At 31.3% G+C, this 22,329-nt stretch overlaps 1 protein-coding gene across 1 annotated transcript in view; it reads left to right on the top strand.

Moving 5' to 3' along the window:
• Window positions 1–22,329, top strand: part of LOC110995642 — a 91,718-nt gene that overhangs the window by 39,985 nt on the left and 29,404 nt on the right. The window contains exon 3 of the mRNA XM_045629185.1: window positions 11,038–11,174. Within this exon, the coding sequence (XP_045485141.1) occupies window positions 11,038–11,174 (137 nt within the window). The remainder of the gene's footprint in view (window positions 1–11,037; window positions 11,175–22,329) is intronic.

Below are 22,329 nucleotides of genomic sequence, written 5' to 3'. Positions count from 1 at the left end.
TGTATTGAATTGTTTCGTATTGAACAAATTGTCTTTTTTATAACTCGTATTAATCCGTCTATAGTTGTCACTGCGATCTCATAAAAGTTGGTAAATACAGATCAAGAATATTCTTTATTTGAAATGCTTCCTATAAAACAATTGAAAATACGAGAATAAAAATATATATAACGACATAATTTACACATATATATATATAGAGAGAGAGAACGAATGGAGATATTTTTCTTACATTCAAACAATAATAAACGTCAATTTGCGGTAAGTTTGTTTGAAAAGGATTCTTGTTCTAATCGTAATTAAATCCGGAAAACAAAACACGGTTACTTGTTTACTCTTTCGCTTTGCACAAACATTTGCTTCGGCTAAATTTATCATACAATATTTGAAATTCAAATTCAGCTTATTTGGATATTTTTGCGTTGAAAGATAAACAATTATTCCACCATTTCTAAAAACTTTTATTTATAAAAAAACATAAATTCATATAAGAAAATAATCTATTATGATTTATTTATTTTTCCACTACATTATTCTACCTTAACAGTTACTACTAATTCGATAGATGATATTAAGTCACGGGATACCATGCCATTTTATTGCTAGCAATGAATTGCCAATGCATACCATGACTTCGAATAAACTAGCCAACAGTTCAAATATATCGTTTTAATAAAGCTCAAAGTCTCCAGCATATTGGTTTGGCTTGTAATTATTTTGTATTACTTCTTGGAAATGTAGTTAAATTTCAAACGATAATAGACCACTAATACGATAATATTTATTACGAATATTATATTATATTATGTTCAGAAAATAATGAAATCTATTTATTATTTTCCATCTCTATAATATTAAGAACTTCTACTATAATACTAACTATATAATGAGTAACGCAGAATAGCACAATGTACAAGCCAAGGATGTAGATATTTTATTTTATTCGTTTTGAAAACACACAAGATATTATCAGATACTTGAATGTAAATATACATGAATTTACTAATGTATGGAACTAACCACACAATTTCAAAGTAACTTCTAATTAAATTACAACAAATAATCGGATAATTTAATTTGATATTTTAACAGTGTTTTTAACTATAGACTACATCAATTATTTCTTGTTATTATAGCGTATTTAAAAAGATAAATCTTTTGTTCCGTTAAGAATACTGTTCACGGAACAACGATCCTCAAGTCAAACACAATAGTTCATGTTTGACAGGCCGCAATTTCCCTCCTCGTTGAAAAAGAAGGTCAATTCGTTTTTGAGGATTTTCTATTTAGTTCGTTAATACAATATTTGATTGAATACTTTATAGATTATAATCGTATTTTTTACCAGCAAGAATCAATTTAAGTTAGTCTATCCTGTCCTGATCTATGCGTCTTATTTACAAATCGTAAATAAGACGCATAGATCAGGTTAACATCGATTGACGTAACACGAAAATTTACAACCTATGTATCCTACCATGCCTAACTGGTAAATACGAAATGGTAAGATAAGAAAGTGGGAAATGGACTACGAATGTGACAGAATATCAGATCAGAAAGCGACATGGAGCAGGCTTTTATCGAGAGACATGCTGATTAGTGGTGACAATAATATAGAATGTAAAAAAAACACTAAGTTCAGAAATAAAGATTTATTTTAACATCTATTGTTCTTATCGTCAGTACAGAATATATCTCAATATGTTACGTTGTTTGTCCGCTATGGACTCCTAAACTACTAAACCGATTACAATCAAATTTGGACACCGTGTGCAATTTGATTTAAATTACATATACATGTATATGATTCTACTGTACGTGTGTATGTCACTGAACTCCTGTTAAACGACCGATTTGAACGATTTTTGTATGCGTTTGGGTTTGAGCCCTGGGTGGTTACGATTCATAAATCGCTTGAATTATTATGCAGGAGAACGTCTGTCGGGTCCACTAGTTTCATATTATTTTGTTATAAATACTTATACATTATATTAGTACGTATATAACAATACTGCGAACTAGTTTTAACTTTCTATTAACTAGAACTAAAAATATAACCCAAATCAAAACAAAAAACCATTGTACAAAAACACTTGATAGAAGGGCCGTGGCACAAAAACACGATATCAGAAATGAGAGCAACAATTTTTCACGAGGACCGAAATGCATCAACTGAAGAGTACTCAACACGCCAAGAATCTACGCGCAATCCAACCAGCAATGCACAAAATGTTGACTCAACTTTCTATACATTTTATGCTTTACAGACATTTCGACTCGGTTTGAACCTATTATGAACTTCCGAGTTCCGATTACAGATTCAATAAGAAAACTGTCTCAGTACTAACTATACTAACTGCGAATAGGGAAATTTTTACGAGCAGTTGAGGCACTTGTCCTGACGACCATGGTCATCTGGAATTACATAAAAAAATACAATAATCTTTAGATCTGGCCCTTAGTTTCTGTATCTGCTTCATGATCAAGTAGTTGATTGGCCTTCTGTGTCTGACGCTCGCTCTCGACTTTTTGGGTCAAAGGTAATCGAATAGTGCACAGCCAGGGATCGAACCTACGACCTCAGGGATGAGAGTCGCATTCGGAATATACTAGACCAACACTGCTCTGGAAGTTTCTGGAACTACACATATAATGCTTCTCATAATATTTAATAGCGATCTAATTTACATTATCATAATCACACGCATTTTTTTTTATGTAAAGTTAGCGCGTAAACCGCTTAATAATAAAATGATTTTTGTGATGCAATAACTCTAAAAACATTTTGATAAATGCCATGTCAGCGTAATTCACTATAAATCCTTTAAATGTCTAGTACACGAATCCAAGAAGATCCTAACGTGTAATAAATTGCTATGATTGATGCTATGTATTTGGATGTATTTGGAAATTTACTGCTCGCTTATCTTTTATAATTCTACCAAACATCTCATGAATTACAAATAGGATTAAAGACCCTTGTTTTGACCTGGTTAGATACCAGCCTTTTCCAAAGCCTACTTGACTTGTAGGTAGACTTATATCTATCTAGCCCAAGGACTAAAGCCACCGTCCCATTGGATTATTGGATTATTGGAGCCATTGTAGGTATAGACCTACAATGGCTCCAATCAGTGTGATGACGTCACACGATTTATCACACTAGCAAAGTGTCCCCAGCCCTAGTGGCTGAAAAGAGAGGATCCTCAAGCAGCCAACTAGGTGAGAATCCTCTCTTTGATTTAGAGGAATTGCACACCTACCTTCCTCCACAGACTATACAACATCACATTGTGACCAAATTAACGCGGGTGACATCGAGGGAGTTACATATGTTCAAGACTACTGGCCAGTTATACATTGCAATCAAAGAGAAAGCTTTCATGTTTTCAAAGTGTGCGTATTGTTTGTGGATTCGCTTTGAACAGTGAATACATTGTGGTACTTCAGCGCTTTGATGTATCTAGGTTTCCATCTAAAGTTTTTAAGCTACGGCAGATAAACAAAAAATATTGATTTGCCACTGAAAACAGATACCGTATATTTGGAAGTGTTAAAAACATTTTATAATATGAAATTAAAATCATATACTCGGTAGGTATATGTTTTTATTTCACATACCTACCAGGTATATGTTTTTATTTGCTTACCATGATATTTTACTCATCAATAAAATAAAATGAGAATACATTTTTAATCCTTACTTTATTCAGTTTTATTAAAAACAAAACAAAACAAAAATCATTTATACATATAGGTAATACAATGTACACTTATGAACGTCAAAAAAAACTAATATTAATTAGTCATCCTTGTAAGACAAATCGAATAATTTAGCTTATATATTTACAGCTTAACCCAATTTTATTACCATATTTATCATCTTGGTTGACAATTCTCTAGAATTGGTTTCTATAGAAAAATCTGCAGTGCTCCTATATAACAGGTGCTCAAGGGTCCGCATTGAAGAACATCAATCAGGCCAAAGAATAAATGGACTTCATTGAAAGACAGTTTGTTACTCAAGTAGCTACTTTATTCTAAAATGTAAAATTAATATTTAACAAAATTGTCGATGTTTCATGTCAATTATAATTACATTGTGTGATTCATTAATTTATTTATTAATACTTAGTTGCATTAAAATAGTACAATATACATAATTCAATGAAAGGTGGTTGTCTTATCTCTTCGAATCATTTCCAGCAACAACTAGATATGGCTTATCATTTGATTAATTCAATAAATAATTAATCTTCCATTAACATAATATTTATATATAATGCTAAAATATTTTTAATTAATAAACTCTTGTATAACGGATTGATAAAGTTTGAAGCATAACCAGGTATTTTCGTTGATAAAGGTTGAACGTCGTTCGATATGTCATACGGACTAGTCTTTCCAAACCAATAAACTTATTATAAGCGTATTTACTGTAAATGTTAGTGTAAATACAATACTCCCTTTTCTCGCCATCTGGATTTCTACGACAGTACTTTGTAATCGTTCAAGTATTACGTAAGTACCATAGCTTTGTGTGTTTGATTTTCTTATTTGGTGACTACGTCAACAGTAATTATTTACTTTTTTACACATATTACCCACACATTGTCTATGTTTGACAACGAAGTGCATTTTCCAGGATTCGTACAAAAAATAATGCGCTTAGATACTACTTTTTGAAAGCATTGCTGACTGAGGATGGGAGGGAGAAATTGCAGTAAATCTGCTTAGATAATACTTAAACAGCCCCTTTTTAAGACCCACTGCCATCCTATGAAACCAACAGCCATTCCAAGTAGCGGTTACGACTGTAAGGGACTTCAAAAGAAGAGCGTAACTTAAAGATCAATACATTTGCAAACCTCCTGATACTGAACGTGTCCATAGGTAGTAAACGACTCTTTCTGTTATTTAATAAAACAACTTATGGCTTTGGGTTGTTTCAATATTGAAGAAAACATAAAAAATGTACCAAGCTTAATTAAATATAAATATTTATTGTTTAACCTTCCTGAGATAATCACCGCTACATTCCGTTTTATTTACATTTAAATTAGGTTCGTGAGTTTGCATACGTTAATATAATGAGAGCATTAAATATAATTTCCCCCAAACAAAAAGGAATTTTTAATAAAGTGAGCATCGCACGATATCTTGCAAATAATATTTGTTGATATATTAATAATGTAGACGATAGGAAATAAAAAAGAAGAAAAAAGTTATTTATTATTTATTTATTCCACTTCATTATTCTACCTTAACTACTTCTAATTCGATAGAACGCCAAAATAATACCCTCACGAATTATCCTACCTAAAAAACATTAAAAAATTATACTTATATGCCTAAATATTATAACTAACAATATAGCAAGCCACTCTTGTGAATTCAGCCAGTGTACAAACAAATCAGTCTACATCAATAGACATTTTGTTAATTATTTGTATTGCTCGCGTGAGTGGCGCTTCGCTAACCAAGTTGGAATGTGCGCATACATCGAAAAGTTTTGACGTAAGCCTCAGGTTTCTACTTGGTCCCGTAGACCCAGTCTCTCCATTACATCCAGATTATGCACCCGACCCATAAGTATCTTAGATAAGTACACTGACACAACTAGCTCTCTTCTGAGGCGTAGCTGGTCGTACCCCACCATACCCAGAACAAACAGGGTCGGATACATAAGCGGATACAAGGGATACACTCCATACAGTCTCTTGTAGAGATGAGTGAATTTATTTTGTACTCTCTCTAACTCTTAGCTTGCGTTATCTTATATGTACTAATATAATATAGGAATGATTTGTGATTTTGTTTGTTTATAATGAATACTCAATAAGTACTGGACCAATTTAAAAAACAATCACACTGATGCTGCAATATCCCTTAGTAACATATAGGCCTCATTTTTTTCCAGAATATGAAACGAATTTCCAACCGTGTGAAGCCGTAGGTATCTTATATTTAATCAATAATGAATAATGATAACATTAAGCATAACGTTTGTTTGCATACATTTATTAATAAGTTTACACTATTGATTTTACAATTTTTATTTCATGTATTAATTACGAGTTAAAAATAAACACAAAAACAATAAAATAAATACATTTATTATTACAGCTTCAAAATCTTCACCATCTTTTTGTCTAAGTAATGGCCGCATATAAATATAACTTATATATTTCTACTATTTTGTTTCGTGCAGTTATTTAATTTACATAGCATTTTAGTCATACTATATAGTAAATGTGTTCGTAAATTATCATTATCCGTTGGTCGCTAGCCGTTAGCTAGTCCGGCGATGGGATTGACTTAACAATGATTTGTGTGCCCATTTTACTTAAAATTCATAGATAATATACTTTTATATTTAGGCCGTCTTCTCTGTATTGAAGACGGTCTAAAATAACCTGTGTTCCAATAATGTACAAATTAAAGTCTCAAGACAAGACAAGCAATCCGCAAATGTAGAAAGTCCTAGAGGACCCGTGAGTAATTTCTCAAGAACCGTTCATCTTTTAGTGTTTTCTATAAATGTGTAAAAGTTATGTTAATAAAAGGCAAAATATATCAAGACCACAGTTATACCATCTAACAATAGTTCTTTTACTAAGCAAACCTCAAAGTACTTTTCACTGTAAATGTACGCCACCTTAATTAGCAGCTTTTGCAGTTACAAAAGCTTCATTAGGATGAAAACCGCATTCTTTGCATGTGCGTTTCAGATTATTTGATGTTAATTGCATTTTGAAAACACAAACATACAAAAGAAGGAGAAATTAAAAATATGGGCAAATAGAGCAAATATATTATCCGTTTCACTTATCATTTGCCTCATAAGCACGTTAAGTCCAGGTTTTATTATATACCGATTCCAGATAAAAATATTTGCATGTAAGCCCTGCACTATGATTCTTCATATAGTAGGTAGGACTTTGTCAAACTTTGTACAGCTTTATTATTTCAACGTTCATCCGTTCGTCCGTTGTTTTCGTTCGTTACGTAACTTACACAAATGTTAAATTAGAAAAATACTTACGTCTTTACATTTACTTGACTTGCTAGATATTGAACTAATAGTACAATAATACTAATATTTAAATAATCCTTTGAATGGGTTTCAGCAATCACGGACAGCAAGAGACCACTGTAGCCTTCCTATTTTTATGAAAATGGTGTAAACATAATTTTTAATCTCTAAAAATGAATTGATAAGAAACTAAATTTAAAAATTATTTGAGGAACGAAAATGATAGTTTTTAGTAAGATATTACTTGGAATTTACACTCGCAAACCAAAGCGATAATAAATATAAAATTAAAACAAATACAATTTCGTTTTTATAATTTTCCAACTAACCATTGAAATATTCCCGTAAAATCTAAGCATACTTTGAACAATGCCATATACATATTGTCAGTATTCCGACCATGTAATGCCTCAAAAGCATTACATGTTTCAAAGACATGTATTTATTGTTTGGGCAATCAACTTGAAAGCTCCATGTAGACGGAAACTTTGGCTACAACTTTCGCCTGCATTGATGTAGCAACTTGTTTCTAAATATAAGGTTTAATGCTTTGTACTTAATTAAACGCGGTGAATTCAACGATTTAGATTATTAATTTGACAAGATGTAATTTGAATTTAGAATAGATTTAATTACTTCAAGCCAGTTTATAACATTGGCATTTAAAGATAATTCTTACAAGCACAATACACGTAAAAACGTTAAGTACTACTATTGTGACTCACGATGAACACCTTAATATTTTGGAACGAAGTTCTTTATTGCGCGTTGCGTAAGGGGGCTAGATGGAAAAAAAATAAAATGAAAAGTTGTAACGACGAAGCTAGTAATATCTCTATGAAGGAACGAAACTTTTTGGTAAAAAAATGTACATATATGTCAATAGATGTCTCTATCTTCAGATTTATGGTCAAAATGAAACACAATAAATTAATACAAAATAATAATGTTAGGCACTCTAATTACTAAAAATTGAACCTACTGATTAAGTTTCTATTTTTACATTATAATTGTTAATAATAATAAAAATATTATCAAAACTTAAAAAAAAAATCACTAATTAATCGAAAGGAACTTCGTTCCATCCAGGTGTCCCTTTCAAGTTTTTATATTTATTTTATATAAATATATACTAGCGACCCGCCCCGGCTTCGCACGGGTGCAATGCTGATACTAAATACACTACAGAAAAACTGTGTGCAATACTTAGTACATTATTTTGATAAAACTCGTAGGGTTCAGCCTGCGTTTGCAATGTAAGCGGAAAGCGTAGTTTCAAAGATTTAAGCATACAAAAGGACATAGGGACAGAGAAAGCGACTTTGTATTATACTATATAGTGATAAATGAAATTTAACAATGACAGTATAGATTGGAATGTAGAACGAAAATATAAAAAAAGCGAAAACACCGATTGAATGATTCCCAGGAATGATACCTGAGTAGGTACTCATTCTGCGACCGAACTCGTACATAGGAACGAGTGAGAAATTGTGTATGAGATTTATTGAAATTTCAAAGATTTACAGTACGAATAAGATACATTTGATAATACTAATCATTAAATCACTTCTATTATTAATGACCGTTGAATAGTCGTCAGTTTATAAGGTAGAACTTTATTTCTCATTACAAAAGAAAATATTTTATTTACATGAGAAACTTATATTAATATGTATATAAGAGCGAGATAGACGTCGCCATTAGCCGTAGTTTATAGATCCAGCAATATCGCCAAATCAAATAATCGTTCTGGACTGATTTGACTTTGACGTTGTTAATTTACAACCTCTGTGACATATGACATTGACAGCTGTCACTAACGATGGCGTTGGCGCTTCAACATGTACTAAAAACGTTATTTTTAAAAAGAAATATATAAAATCCATACTATTACATTATGTACCTCAGTATATAAATTATACCATACGTCTTGCTTGCTCATTTGCTTTCAAAGTAGCAATTTTCCCTGAAAATATGTATAAATTCAAGCCTGGACGAAAGTGGAGACATACTTCATGTGGAATGTGTGTGAGAGCTAACAAATGCGAGGCATTTTCTGGTGTATGTGGAACGATCCTTTGTTTATATGTAAGTGGGTGAGTGCCAACCCTGACCGGGATTGTTGGCGGTAACTGGAATATTGTAATTTCTGGGATATGTCATGAAACACTTGAAAATTAAATTTTTAGTATCGTCTTTTATTAACATAACTTTTACATTTAAAGAAAAACACTTTTTTAACGGATTGAAGTTATGTATTATTACTTATAATTATTTTATCCAATTAAATAATATGAAAATTAAAATCTCAACAAACAATCCGCGAAAATGGAGCACACCGTGAGCAATTTCTGCAGAAATTCTACATCATTTAGTCGATACCCGGGAACTCCGGGGAAATAAATACAGATAATACAATATTTTCTACAGCTGTGATACTTTTTTGACATGCAACACCTTTTGTCTTCAGTCACCGTGACCACGCACGCTGTAAAGCATGCGAAACGTCGGATAAATTTAAAATTATGTTTAAATAATTATAAGTTTACAATAATACATAACTTTCATCTGTTAAAAAGTGTTTTTCATTAAATCATTTTTTTTAAATAATTCTACATTTAAAATTTTATTGATGCCTAGAAAACATATCATTTTTTATGTAATGCTAAGCTAATACAAAAGGTTTTTAGTGTATTTTAGAGATATGTATTGTAAAAGTTCACTTTAAATTTTATACATTTCCATTTTCATATCCGGAAAATATCTTAAAAATCGTACCAGTTAAGACAACTGACAATGACAACAAAAATAATAAAATAAGTATTTATTAGCGATTTAAATTGTTATTGAAAATAGTTTTAAATTATTACTTATCGTTATTTATTTTATAATTTCTGTTAGAACTTGAAGAACAAGCCTTCACAATAATTTATTGTTATAAAATGTAATAATATGTTTATTAACTATTTAATTATAATTATCATGACAATCAAGATGACACATGACGATTTGTGTAACAGAGTTTCTTCCTTCAAAATAAATGGCGTTATGAGGCAATCCCAATTTAACCTCGTTCCGGCGGCTTCTATGACTTCATCCTTTCGCTAAACGGTTCTGCTCCAACCTACAGACACAGTTGCACACAATGTTGCTATTATAAAAAAAAAGATTTTAATTTATGGAAACTTCCAGAGACAATATTTATAATTCAAACTAACATTTAATTTTTAAAATAAATATACACAAAATAATGTTAAATTTAATTAATTCATGTTTGTCATAATCCTAGAAAAATATTAATTTGAGGGTAGGTATTCCTTTTTTTACTATGATGAGGGTATCGGTTCAAAAACAAAGCAACGGCGCAATAATCTAAATTGTGTCGCTATTATTTAATAGGGTGTGTTCTATCACGTGGTTCTGAGGAGTCAACAACGGTGTCAAACGTTTCACGCCTTTGTATTTTATTAGAATCCCGATAGTCATGAGGACTTTTATTCGATCGACCTCACAGTGTTACTCAGGAATTCCACTTTGTATTCACCTTGTGTTAGCGAAGGTGTTTTAACTTGCATAATTTAGTGTTTGAAGAAAGCTTTGAAAGTTTTATGGGCTTTGCGGATTTCTAGTGGTCTTGCATGCGTCTTTGCGGTTAGGGTCTTATCACTTCCTGTTTCGTACTAGAACCATTGTGGTGAAAAAAAGCCAGCAACGCACTTACAAACATGGATGTCCGACTGCCTATAATAGCCTTCTCGTAGGCTCGTTAGTCCCCATATTTTATACAATAATCATAGTAAAACTATATATTTTAATGCCTATATAATGCGGTATATTATTACAATCACTGTTTTTATGAATTGATAGTTTTGAAAATTGTTACATTTACTAGTTATGAGCATACTGGTATACCTTAAACACGCCACAAAATGTGAAATCACGTTCAAGATTTTTTTGGGTATTAAATAGGATTTCTTAAGATCTGACGTTTTTTTCAGGCTGCAACCGGACCTATTATGGAGATATAGGCAGAACTTATGAACTGGAGCTTCACCGACCGCGGCAGGACCTGGTGCCTTATGTCTGCCTCATCACAGTCACTGCTCCTGGAGGTATACATGGTGATCTTATACAGGTATGTGCCTATTAGTTAGCTTATCAGAGAAATTCCCGAGCGTCAATGTCAATGTTTATATACGTAACATTTTAGGGATTAAAATATCAGATAATCTTTTTTTATAAGAGACTAGCTGCCCCAGCAGACTTCGTTTCTCGTTAGTGTGATGTTACTTAATGTTACTTAGGTAGGCTGTTTAGAACATACCAACATGGAATATTTTGATATGCTACCCCAGAGACTGTTTGGTTGAAAATTACGCAATGAAAAGTTAGGTTAGGTTTTTCTGTGTTTTCTCTATATAACCCTAAGAGTTAATGACTTAAGTTTTTAATTAACAAATAAAAATAGGAGTTAATTTAAGAGTGGTAAAAATTAAGGGTTGTAATATTATTGTATGCTGTATAATACAAAAACAGAAAAACCACTTTATTTTTTTGAATGATAGATAGTAGCCGATTCACTTCGACTATTCATAAAAAAAAGTCATCAGAATCGGTCAAGCCGTTTCAGCGGAGTATGGGCAATGAACATGATACGAATTTAGTCAATTATACGAAACCTAAAATAAAACGTACAAAAAGTTGCATGATCCTGACGAAAAGCAGATTACATACAAAATCGTAGAAACGAGACATTCATCTAATTGCTATATAAAACGAAAATCCCCATACATGTAAATAAACGTGGTAAATCAAAAGTCCTGAATGGGGCAACTGAATAAAATATTCCTCACGTTGAAAACAAAAATCGTCAAAGCGAGCAACGAAATATGAAGGAAAAACGTGCCTTTTCACGCGATGGAATATGAAAAATGATCTGTCGCGTTACCCGGATAGCGTTTTGAACCTTGACTCTTTTTGTTTGAGCTCAGAATTCTAGAACACTCCACAAATGCCTACGCAGAGTTAAATTTAAATTTATATTGTACGGATTTTCATCATGAGTACCTGCTCCATATTAAAACGCTTACAACAAAGAACGGATCCTCAATACTAAATTTGGAGATATTTTGTTTTATAATATATTATTTTGGTATCAAAAATTTATTAATTTTTTTCTATTGATATTCACCACCATGATAGTGACAGTTATAAAAGAGCTAAATTTTGATTTACTATGAGTCCCCCCCAAATGGTACATAGAAGAACTGGCAAGAAACTCTCAAAATTCAAATCAAAAATCATTTATTCATATTGGTAACATAATGTACACTTATGAACGTCAAAACAACAAATATACATTAAATGATTCTAATTTTACATGAACTGTTAAGTTTTATAATTAATTTTTATAAGGTGAAGAGGAATTTTGGCATATTACACGGTATTTATATAATTACTTATTTTACATCTATTTTTCAAATTAAGACATTGATTTTGAATTTGTAAGGGTTTTATATTATTTTGAGAAGTATGCGTTACACTCACTACCAAGAAGTTTAAGGAGTTACTTATATATATGTAATAATTAATATTATATGTATTCAATATTTGTTAATATATTTACGGTAATAAGATTTAAAAAATAGTTAACTAATCATCATACATATAAATTTCCCAATATCCCCGACTCTTTTATTGCGAGACTTTCATTTATACACATATTTTGTACAGCTATATATATATATTGTGTATTATTTATCCAATGCTATATTCATATGCTGCATTCTTGTTGCAGTGACTGACGCATTTCACCATCTTAGTAGTCTTAATATTTCGGATAAATAAGACACACCACTCCACTAAACAATAAAAAATTCGGTGACTTCTTTTTTAATTCATTTTTAATTTATCAAATTACAGTAAAATTAAAAAAAAACAAAAGAATTTTCACAAATTCATTTGTTATACCGGAAGGAGTATATTGCATAAAAAGAAATAAAATTCATATACGACCATAAATATTCCGAACTCAGTTATTGAGAAATGTTATATCTCATTTCATTTAAATATCTGCGCTAGACTGAAGGTAGAATTTTATTAAAATTTTACCTGAGAACTACGACGATAAATAATAAAACATTTTCAAGTATAAAACTTATTAGAGGTGCGAAATAAAGAACTGTTCTTGAAACTTCAGTCTGTGTCTGATAGTTTATTTACATTGCAGCATGATACAATATTGATTTATATTAATTGGGTGACGTAATAATGTAGTTTAATAATGTGATGACTTAGTTATAACATAGTCATCGTTACACAGGAATTATGTAATATAATAGTTACTTGATTTCTGTTCAGACAATTTCTGTTCCTTTTGCACAAGGTAAAAGCAAATGTATAAGTAAAGTGTCTGAACTAAAAGACTTTTATTATTATTATGTCACATCACACATGTTACTGTATATACCATATTCCGGCCAATAAATGGTTATTATTATTATAATTAACAATGATGTTGACTCGTAGAAATAATTTTCTTGTAAGATTATTTAATTCTTATTTAAACTACTTTGTATGGAGTCCCTACGTATATTAAGAAGTTTTTTTTTTTTCAAAATAAGACTATAGTTATGATTCAGTTTTTTCTCTATAACCTATTTAGACGGAAATGTTTTTTATGAAAGTGTACACAGAGTTAAATTAAGCATAGTCTCTGCTATCTGTCCCTTACTGTCACAGAGGAAATACGATTTGTTAGAAATAAATGGATTGGTATTAATGTAAAAAATGTGATAGAAAGGCTAAGTACTATAGACAATAGCTTAATGGCAGTTACCCATACTAGTGGATGGGCGGAGGACTATGATTTGTGTGTAATTTGTATTATATTGACAGCAGCGTAAAGCTTTTGTAAATAAGTGGAAATAAGTTTTATTAATTCATAAAATATTTGTATGGATAATTAATTACTAATGGAAACAACTTTAAATTTGATGTGACTAAAATCTATAATCTAAAATTATTTTTTCTTTCCTTTTTTACCAGTTCCCTTTTTATTGTATTTTTAAACAGACTTGACAGTTAAATAATTCTGTTGTCTATGAAAACAAATGAGAAAGGTTTGCGGCTGGAATGAGAATTAGAATAGGGATCTTGTTCGTTCTTGGCCTAAATTTATTAGGCATGGCCAATCGATATGTGACTCTGGGGAAAAGCTTACACAAATATAATCTACTATGAATATCTTTATTAACTTATGTTAAACTTGATTGATTTTCTAAGTACTATGTCGATTACAAAAATGATCAATTTTTTTATTGATCTAAAAATAAATTCCAGGAATAAAATAGTTTAAGATCATGTATAAGTTGAGATCTAATTAAATACCAAGTTCAATATACTATTGATAATTGATATATATTATATATGCTCACGACGCATTGCAGCCCTTAAATTTACTTATCAACGTTTGCAATTTAAATTGAATATTATTAAACAGAAATAGTGGTCAGTAAAAGACTCAACGTTTTGTAAATAATGTTTTAAATCTCCGTTTTTATTCGTATACTAAATTTATTTTTAAATGTGTTATCAGCCTAAATAATAACGGTTTACTTAATAAACCTACACCTGGACACTATTTCATTGTTATACATCTTCATAAAAATTCCCTTATAAACATACATATATCTAATATATAAAATTATTCTGTTGTAAATCGGCTACTATCTATCTCTCAAACCTCAAACCTACGTGATAAAGGTGGTCTACCCCTAAACTTTAATTTGTATATTTTGTTTATATTTATCGTATTTGTTTCTATTTATTTATGATGCATCAAACAGAAATACATACAACCCTTAATTTTCATTAACATATTATCCTCATTTTTATTTGTTAGTTAAGAACTTATAACTTGAACTGTGAGTTTTGTCTAGAGAAAAATCACAGAGAAACCTTAAAAATATTTCATTCCGAAAAATCGAATATTTTCGGGTAGCATAGCAAAATGTTCCATGTTGGTATGTACTAAAAAGGTAGGCTAGACGTTAAGGAGAAACGAAGTTCGCCGGGGGACCTAGTATGACTATGAAAGAAGATGACTACACGATGGCGCATCATTGTTGTAAATAAATAAATAAATAAATATACTTATGTGATTGTTATGTATTCTAAAAATATAGTTTGGTGGTGGGAAACTACGTTTTTCTTGTCCGGTGCGGATATCCCAAATTATAATTTTTTTATCATTCCCACGATTTCCAGATGGTGAGAATGTCACAATATAGTTTTCACATAATACTGCCTTTTGGAGTTAAAGTTTTAAATATACTTTAATATGCAAGTAGAAAATATCTATAATTATAAGTTTAAAACAATTTAAATACAGTTTACCGTTAACGAGTGTTATTTTGATTAAACCGCCGTTCTACGGTATTTTGTAGCGAATGCTACGCCGTAGCAGAATATGTTTAATATAACCAGTCTGTGGATAGCAATATCCGCTGTAAATCCTTGGAGAGTCCATTTAAAACCTTTTAAATGAAAAGTGAAATCATCCATACCGCAGACGATAAACTGACGATGAATATTTTCAAAAGAATAATACAGTCTCGGTTTAATATTATCTTTAAATTAAAAAAAATATCGTCATTTAACTAAAATACGTATTAAGGCCTCTGCAATAAGAGTTATGAAAACATGTAATTGTGTACCTAAAGAAATATCATATCCGTTTGAAAGATATTGAATTGAAATGAAATCGTTTCTTTGCTAAGATAGTGGTACAATTAAATGGATTATTATGACTATCCGCACTTATCAGCCATATATAAATAGGCATGCCAATGTCATATTGATTTGTATAATGTCATATAATAAGAAAATTAACAACACAAAGGTCATAATAATTAGTTAAGGTATTTAGAATTGCTCTCAAAATTATGGTCTAAATATTTGCCCACGCTATAAAGCGACTTTGCCTTAAAAATGTAATGCTGATAATTAATTGCTGGTATTATAAATAATAAAAAAAATTGATATACAGAAAGTAAAAGGATTCGCTATGACTTAAATGTCCCACAATCGAGAATATGGACGTGTAATTTAGTTTACTACTACTCTGTAATAGAAAAAAAGAAGGCGTTCAAAGTGAAAGGGTTGCAATGTTGATCCAATATGAATTCCGACGTTAGATCCAATGTATCCAAATACAACCTGTAGTGGTACTTATAATTGTTTCGTGCAATCATTTTTGGCCTAATTCCTGTTGTTATGGCGAAAACGGTTGGATTGGTAATTTTGGATAGGTTACAATAAATTGTATCAACTTATTATATTTTTAAACTACTAGTGTTTAAATTATTAATGTTTAAATTACTAATTTATCAATTATGCATTTTTGTATTACTATTTTAACACATTAAGTGTTTTTTCTTCGGATCCGAGTGGGCGGCACCGCTACTATGCCCCTTTTTACCTGATTAAAAAAATATACAACTATACGGTACATATTTTCAAACATTCATATTTATTTAATCAAAATTCGCTATAAAAGTTTTGGTTTCCGGCTATTTTGTATCCATTGTTTAAGCATTCAATGTGTAAATTGATCAGATTTGTATTATTTTCGAATTCATGTCATCCAAAGTATTAGCGTAACCAATCTCCCTCTATAATAAATAATTTACAATAAATGTCCTAATGTGGCTAAACCTACTTTAAATATGTTTTAACTACTGTGTTCAACGGGTCATTCTTTGCTTTGGCAAAGAATGACCCGTTGAACACTATGCTATGCAGGTTTATCGTGCTATGACCAAGTTACCAAAGTAACTTGGTCATAGCATGATAAACCTGCGAGAAATTAATTATCCAACAAGCATACAGACAGCAACATAGAAGCATACTTTATAAAAGGAACTCAGAAATAATATTATTAAATTAGAATTCAAAGTAAACTCGGTCAAATAAATACGCCCGTGACGCTTTAGTTACTTCATGCTTCATTACCGTCGTGTTTAATTTCAAAAGTCGTTTGTAAAAAGAACTGCGCCATTTCATTTGCATATATACCGCCCATTTCTTATCGGGTTTGTTTTCAAGATGCAATTGGTTTTGATCCTTTTGTAGCGAAATATTTTATTTAAGTATGCTCTCAAGTAATTGTTCGCGAGGCACAGCCAGTATCTGCCCTATCCTCACCTATCTGATATCGAATATTAGTGCTTAAATTCAAAAGGTTTAATTACTAATATATGTATTCATATATGTCATTAGAAAACCTTCAAGTATTACAAATGTAACGTACCGTAACGTTTTTTCGTAATCACCCAGTGTCTTATTAAACCTAAAAGTTGCCATTTATGTGGTGTATAGTTTCTAAGAGTTGAAAATAATACCAATAACGCATAATTCAATCAATACCAGCCCCGCATCTTAACGTTTTATGCCAAACCCCTCCCCCGCTTCGTTATGTATACCCGCTTCGTTATGTATGTTAGTATCATATATTCGTTATGTATATGATACTAACGCTCCCTTACTTACTTTTCTAATCTTTATAATAACAGTGAAGTCAACACGTATATTATGAATGTTTCTATAATTCTGAATAGAGGCCTGTCATTGGTGGTTGGTTAAAAATGTATGTAAAGAATTTGACATATTAATCTGCTGAATAGTCATTACCAAATGGCATACCATCGGTGCGTGAAGACAAAAATTATTTCCGGTCACTGCGCTGTAGGCCGAGGCGTCTGACCTGTTTTCACCACAGTATAGAAACATTCAGGCTGTATTGCAACCATAGATTGCTATACAAGTGCTCGGTCATTTCACAAGAACAACGTTGCTGTACCTGAGGCTTGTTCGATATACAAACGGATAAATTGAAAATTGCAACTTGACAGTCAAACTTTAAGGTTCAATTTTGAATCACATTTAGGCTAAATCATGCGACTATTACAGTATTATAAACTTATTTTGAGGTAAAAAAAATAAACGTAAAAATGTGTCAGATTATAAAACTCTGACGCGCATCTTACGAACCACCGCCTCCATTATGCCAAGAATCAGATTTACATACGCACATTATTTAAAATTACATAAGACATGGATGCTATCAATATCAAATATATGACGCAATCCATGTCATTGGCACAGTAATTTTAAAATTTTTGAAAATATAAAAATGTAGCCGCTGATGACATGGTATAATATTTCTTTTCGTTTTCTTATCAAAGCTTCGCAAATAAATAGCTCTCTATGACGCTCGATTAAATCTCTATGTAGAATCGTGGACTAAAAGAATCTCTTAAAATTAATTAAATGAATATTACCATTGGCAAAGAAAATATATAAAATTATCGCTACCATTGATTTATGATTCCAACCAATTCTAAATGGGTTAAACTATTACAGAGACATCGTTCGTCTATGATAATAGAGATAACAACCCGTTCCGTTTCATCCTGATTGGTTATCAGCATCTCATGTGTCTCATCATAACTCTTATCTGTTGCTTTCCGTTTTCACACCCAAAGATCATTTATTACTTAATATTCCTGTTGCAACGCACAAAATTTCTTTCTTAAATTCATGCTATTTTATATATTTAATTAAGTGATAAAAAAATTAACAATAATATCTAGAACAAACTGTAATTTGCGGTAATAACCTTATTTAACACGAAATAAAAACCGTTAAATATGAGTACATGTCGCCAAACCACGGTAGTTGGCACGCAATTGAATTTAAACTGCATTCCAATAGTGGTCTGATTTATGTTAAGGGCTCAGCCCAATTCTCGGAAAAGCAGGAATCGCTTTTAAAGAGGCGTAAACAGTTATTTGAACATTTTCAACCGGTACAATAGAATTGGGTTACTAATCAGAAATTTTCTTATAAATATTGCTATCACTAAAGGTGAGTTTTTAATTCAAAATACAAGATGTTATTTTCCATGGGCGGTATCACTTAACATCGGTGAGCCTCCTGCCCGTTTGCCCCCTGTTCTATAAAAAATGTATCGTTGGTTGTTTATAGAAAAGGTCGTTCTTAAAATCTGTTCTAAATTTACATAACTGGTCGACCGTATTATGTGTTTCGATATGAAGACGTAAGAAGTGAGTTTAAATTTTTTAAGAGATGACGCTCCAGATCTATATTTCCATAAGACTAATCGACTATCGAATATTCCTAAGTACCTTCGCGAATGTTTATCCTGAATTTGTGTAAGCGAGAAGCTATTAATGCATCTGATTCCAGATGCGTATTGTGGTATAAGCCGCTTTTCCGATACAACGATTGAGTATTCGATATTCCGGTTTTTATTTTCTTTTTATTTATATCACGTTATACTCGTATGTAGAGCACGAAACAGTGTTAACTTTAGTATTCTGTTCTTGTATGCTGATTTGAGTAACTCGCTGGCCTTGGCCTGTACCAATGGAGTTTCTTCAGACATTTAACACTCGCTTGTATGGGGAAGGAAATCTTAAGGAAACCGGCATCTTTTTAAAACCAAATGGTCGTGTCGACCATAAAAGGCAGATTACCTACTATCTTATTAGAGAAAATATGATAACGAAATAGAATCATAACATATACAGAAATCTGAAACTGGCTATAACGTGAATAACGTTTGTGATGCTAATTTTACTTGCTTAGGAATAAAACTGATTACTTAAACATATATCTTATGTTAGAAAAAATAAGTATAAACAGTCATATAATATTAGTGAGTATAGGACTCAGATTGAATGTTGATTTCTTTAGACAATTCAAACATCATCATCAGTTTTTGTAATTTCGTTTTGATATTTACATTTGCTGTTCGAGTAAGTGTTAATTGAGATAATCCAGTGGTTCAATAGCAGGACGACCACGGGATAGCGGTATACCACATTACTGTATCGTGTATATGTCTCTAAATTAGATATTATTTAATAATAAGAAAAAGTTAAAAATACATTTAAAGAAGAACACTTTTTAACAGATTAAAGTTATATAGTGGCTTAGTGGTTTGTTGTATAGTGGTATTATTGTAAACTTATAATTATTTAAACATAATCTTAAATTTTACCGAAAAATACAATATTACGATGCATTTTGAATTTTTTTGTATAATTACATAACTACGAATTGACAGAAACAAACAAACGAAGTGTGCAAGAGTATTTTTGTTGTTACGAATTTTGGTAGAACATAAAAAGAAATGCTTCAAGTATCATTATTCTGCTCCCAATTCCAATATCAAGGTATTGTGAAAATAGTGGAAATAGATTGCAGTCGGATCGAGCTCTCCATTAGTGTGAGCGTTGAAGCTGAAAATTACATCAAATTCTCCAAAACCTATACAATTAAAACGGATTTTATATTCTTTCGATGTAAAATAAAAAAAAACAAGACTACTATCATCAAAAGGGTTCACGTGGAATTGACTTAATTATATCTGATAGGTCTGTGTGGATGTCTTGCTTACTCAACTTCCGTTCGCCTTGCCCGATCACACTTTTCGTAATGTTTACGTCACGCGTTCGCCAGCTTACTCCCCAAGTCAAGCGTGCGTAAAGAAATTAAGAAAGACAAAAAAATAACCTAAATAAGCTTAATATGTAGCACTAATAGACGCCAAAACCTCGGTCAAAATCTGAAAGTTGAAATTGGTTAATTATCTTATAAGGATTCTCGGCGAAACACTCAGAGTACGATCGTCTCTGCTTACATATATTTATTTTTTGATAACCTCATCTTCCTCTCTAAATATCGACCTATCTTGATCAAATATCTCTTTTTCTCCCACCTGGTACCGTTAATTTGTAAATGAAACTTAGGGCGTAAATTTTATATTCATATTCTTAGTGGTAATGAAGAAAAAAATATCGTCATTATTTTTTTAAACCTAACCTTGTATAATTGCGCACCGAATATATTTATTACCATACATTTTTGCCCCTGAACTCTTTGACTTCAGAAACACATATTATAAAATTAACATTCCTTATGATAACAGGATTTAATATAATAATGTGTATCTCTGTGTAGTTTTAATAAATTAATTATTAAAACTACACAGAGATCTAATTTATTTTATATTCCAATTTAAAATTAAAAATAAACACCCATAGTTCATAAAACACTTGTTTTAACTTAAAATCATACGACTTCAGTTAAATATATATAAGAAGACTTATTTATTCTCTAATGAGGTGATCCAAATCTGATTTCTAAGTTACTAATGATTGCATCAGTCGCCAATGCACATAAATATGTTATAAGGCCTCCCTTGACCAAGTAATCAATTAGGTCGTTACTAAGACAGAAACCATAAAAGTTTGGTTGGAGAAAAATTACTTCGCTACGTCAATAAACTCCAGTGAAAGAACAAAGTAATGAATCCAAACAGGCGTCCTCATTACAAAAATTTGATTCATTACGAATTTTCGTTTTTGCAGTATAACATGTAGTATTTTTTAATTGAATTATAAGTAATGTAACAGCGTATACTTATACTTATTATAAGACCATCACTGAAAGAATAAAGAAGGAGAAAGAAAAAAAAATAATATAAAAATATTTTTTTACATAATAGGGGGGGGGACAAACGAGCCTACAGGACGCCCAAAAAGGTCAGTCAATGCCCACTTTAGTGAGTGCGTTGCTGGCCTTTGAGAGACGTGTACATTCATATTTTGAATAGGTGGAGGTCGTATCTCTCCGGGAAGATCCCCACCGGAGGTCGATGCCACAGTCCGCTAGTTCGCAAAAGAAAATGGCTTGTGAAAAGGACTATGGAAGACTTCTAGCCATCAAGATGATGTTGATGGAATTTGGAATTCAATCGACTCGTACGGTGATGAAACGAGGCAGGTGGGATCAACCCAAACAATTATTCAGAATACTCATATATATACTCATAGTATTTATTCGAGTTTTACTTTTTTTTTATTCGAACATATTATTGATTACAGCATCTTTATTTGTACTTCGTCACAACCGTAAAGAACGACTCCCCATTCTTCGATCCGTTCCTTTAATGTCCCGAGTAATATCGAAGTTGTTCCGCGTAAGTAAATATGAAATAGTTTGTACAAATATTTTTGTTTCACTAGCCGCGATTGATATAAGGAAAAATAAATATTGGTTTATACTTCTAACAGAATTAAATTCCCTCGGGTTTTTATTTGCTATACGATCATTATTGTAGTACTATAGCAAGATATATTTTCTTTTTCTCAATTGAGTGGTTACAACCTTTTACGACAACATCGTTTAGAATAACATAC

The sequence above is a fragment of the Pieris rapae genome, chromosome 8 (genome assembly GCF_905147795.1).
Source record: "Pieris rapae chromosome 8, ilPieRapa1.1, whole genome shotgun sequence".
Taxonomy (NCBI): Eukaryota; Metazoa; Arthropoda; class Insecta; order Lepidoptera; family Pieridae; genus Pieris; species Pieris rapae.
Note: the sequence above shows the minus strand (reverse complement) of the source record. Positions and strands in the feature narration are given on the sequence as shown.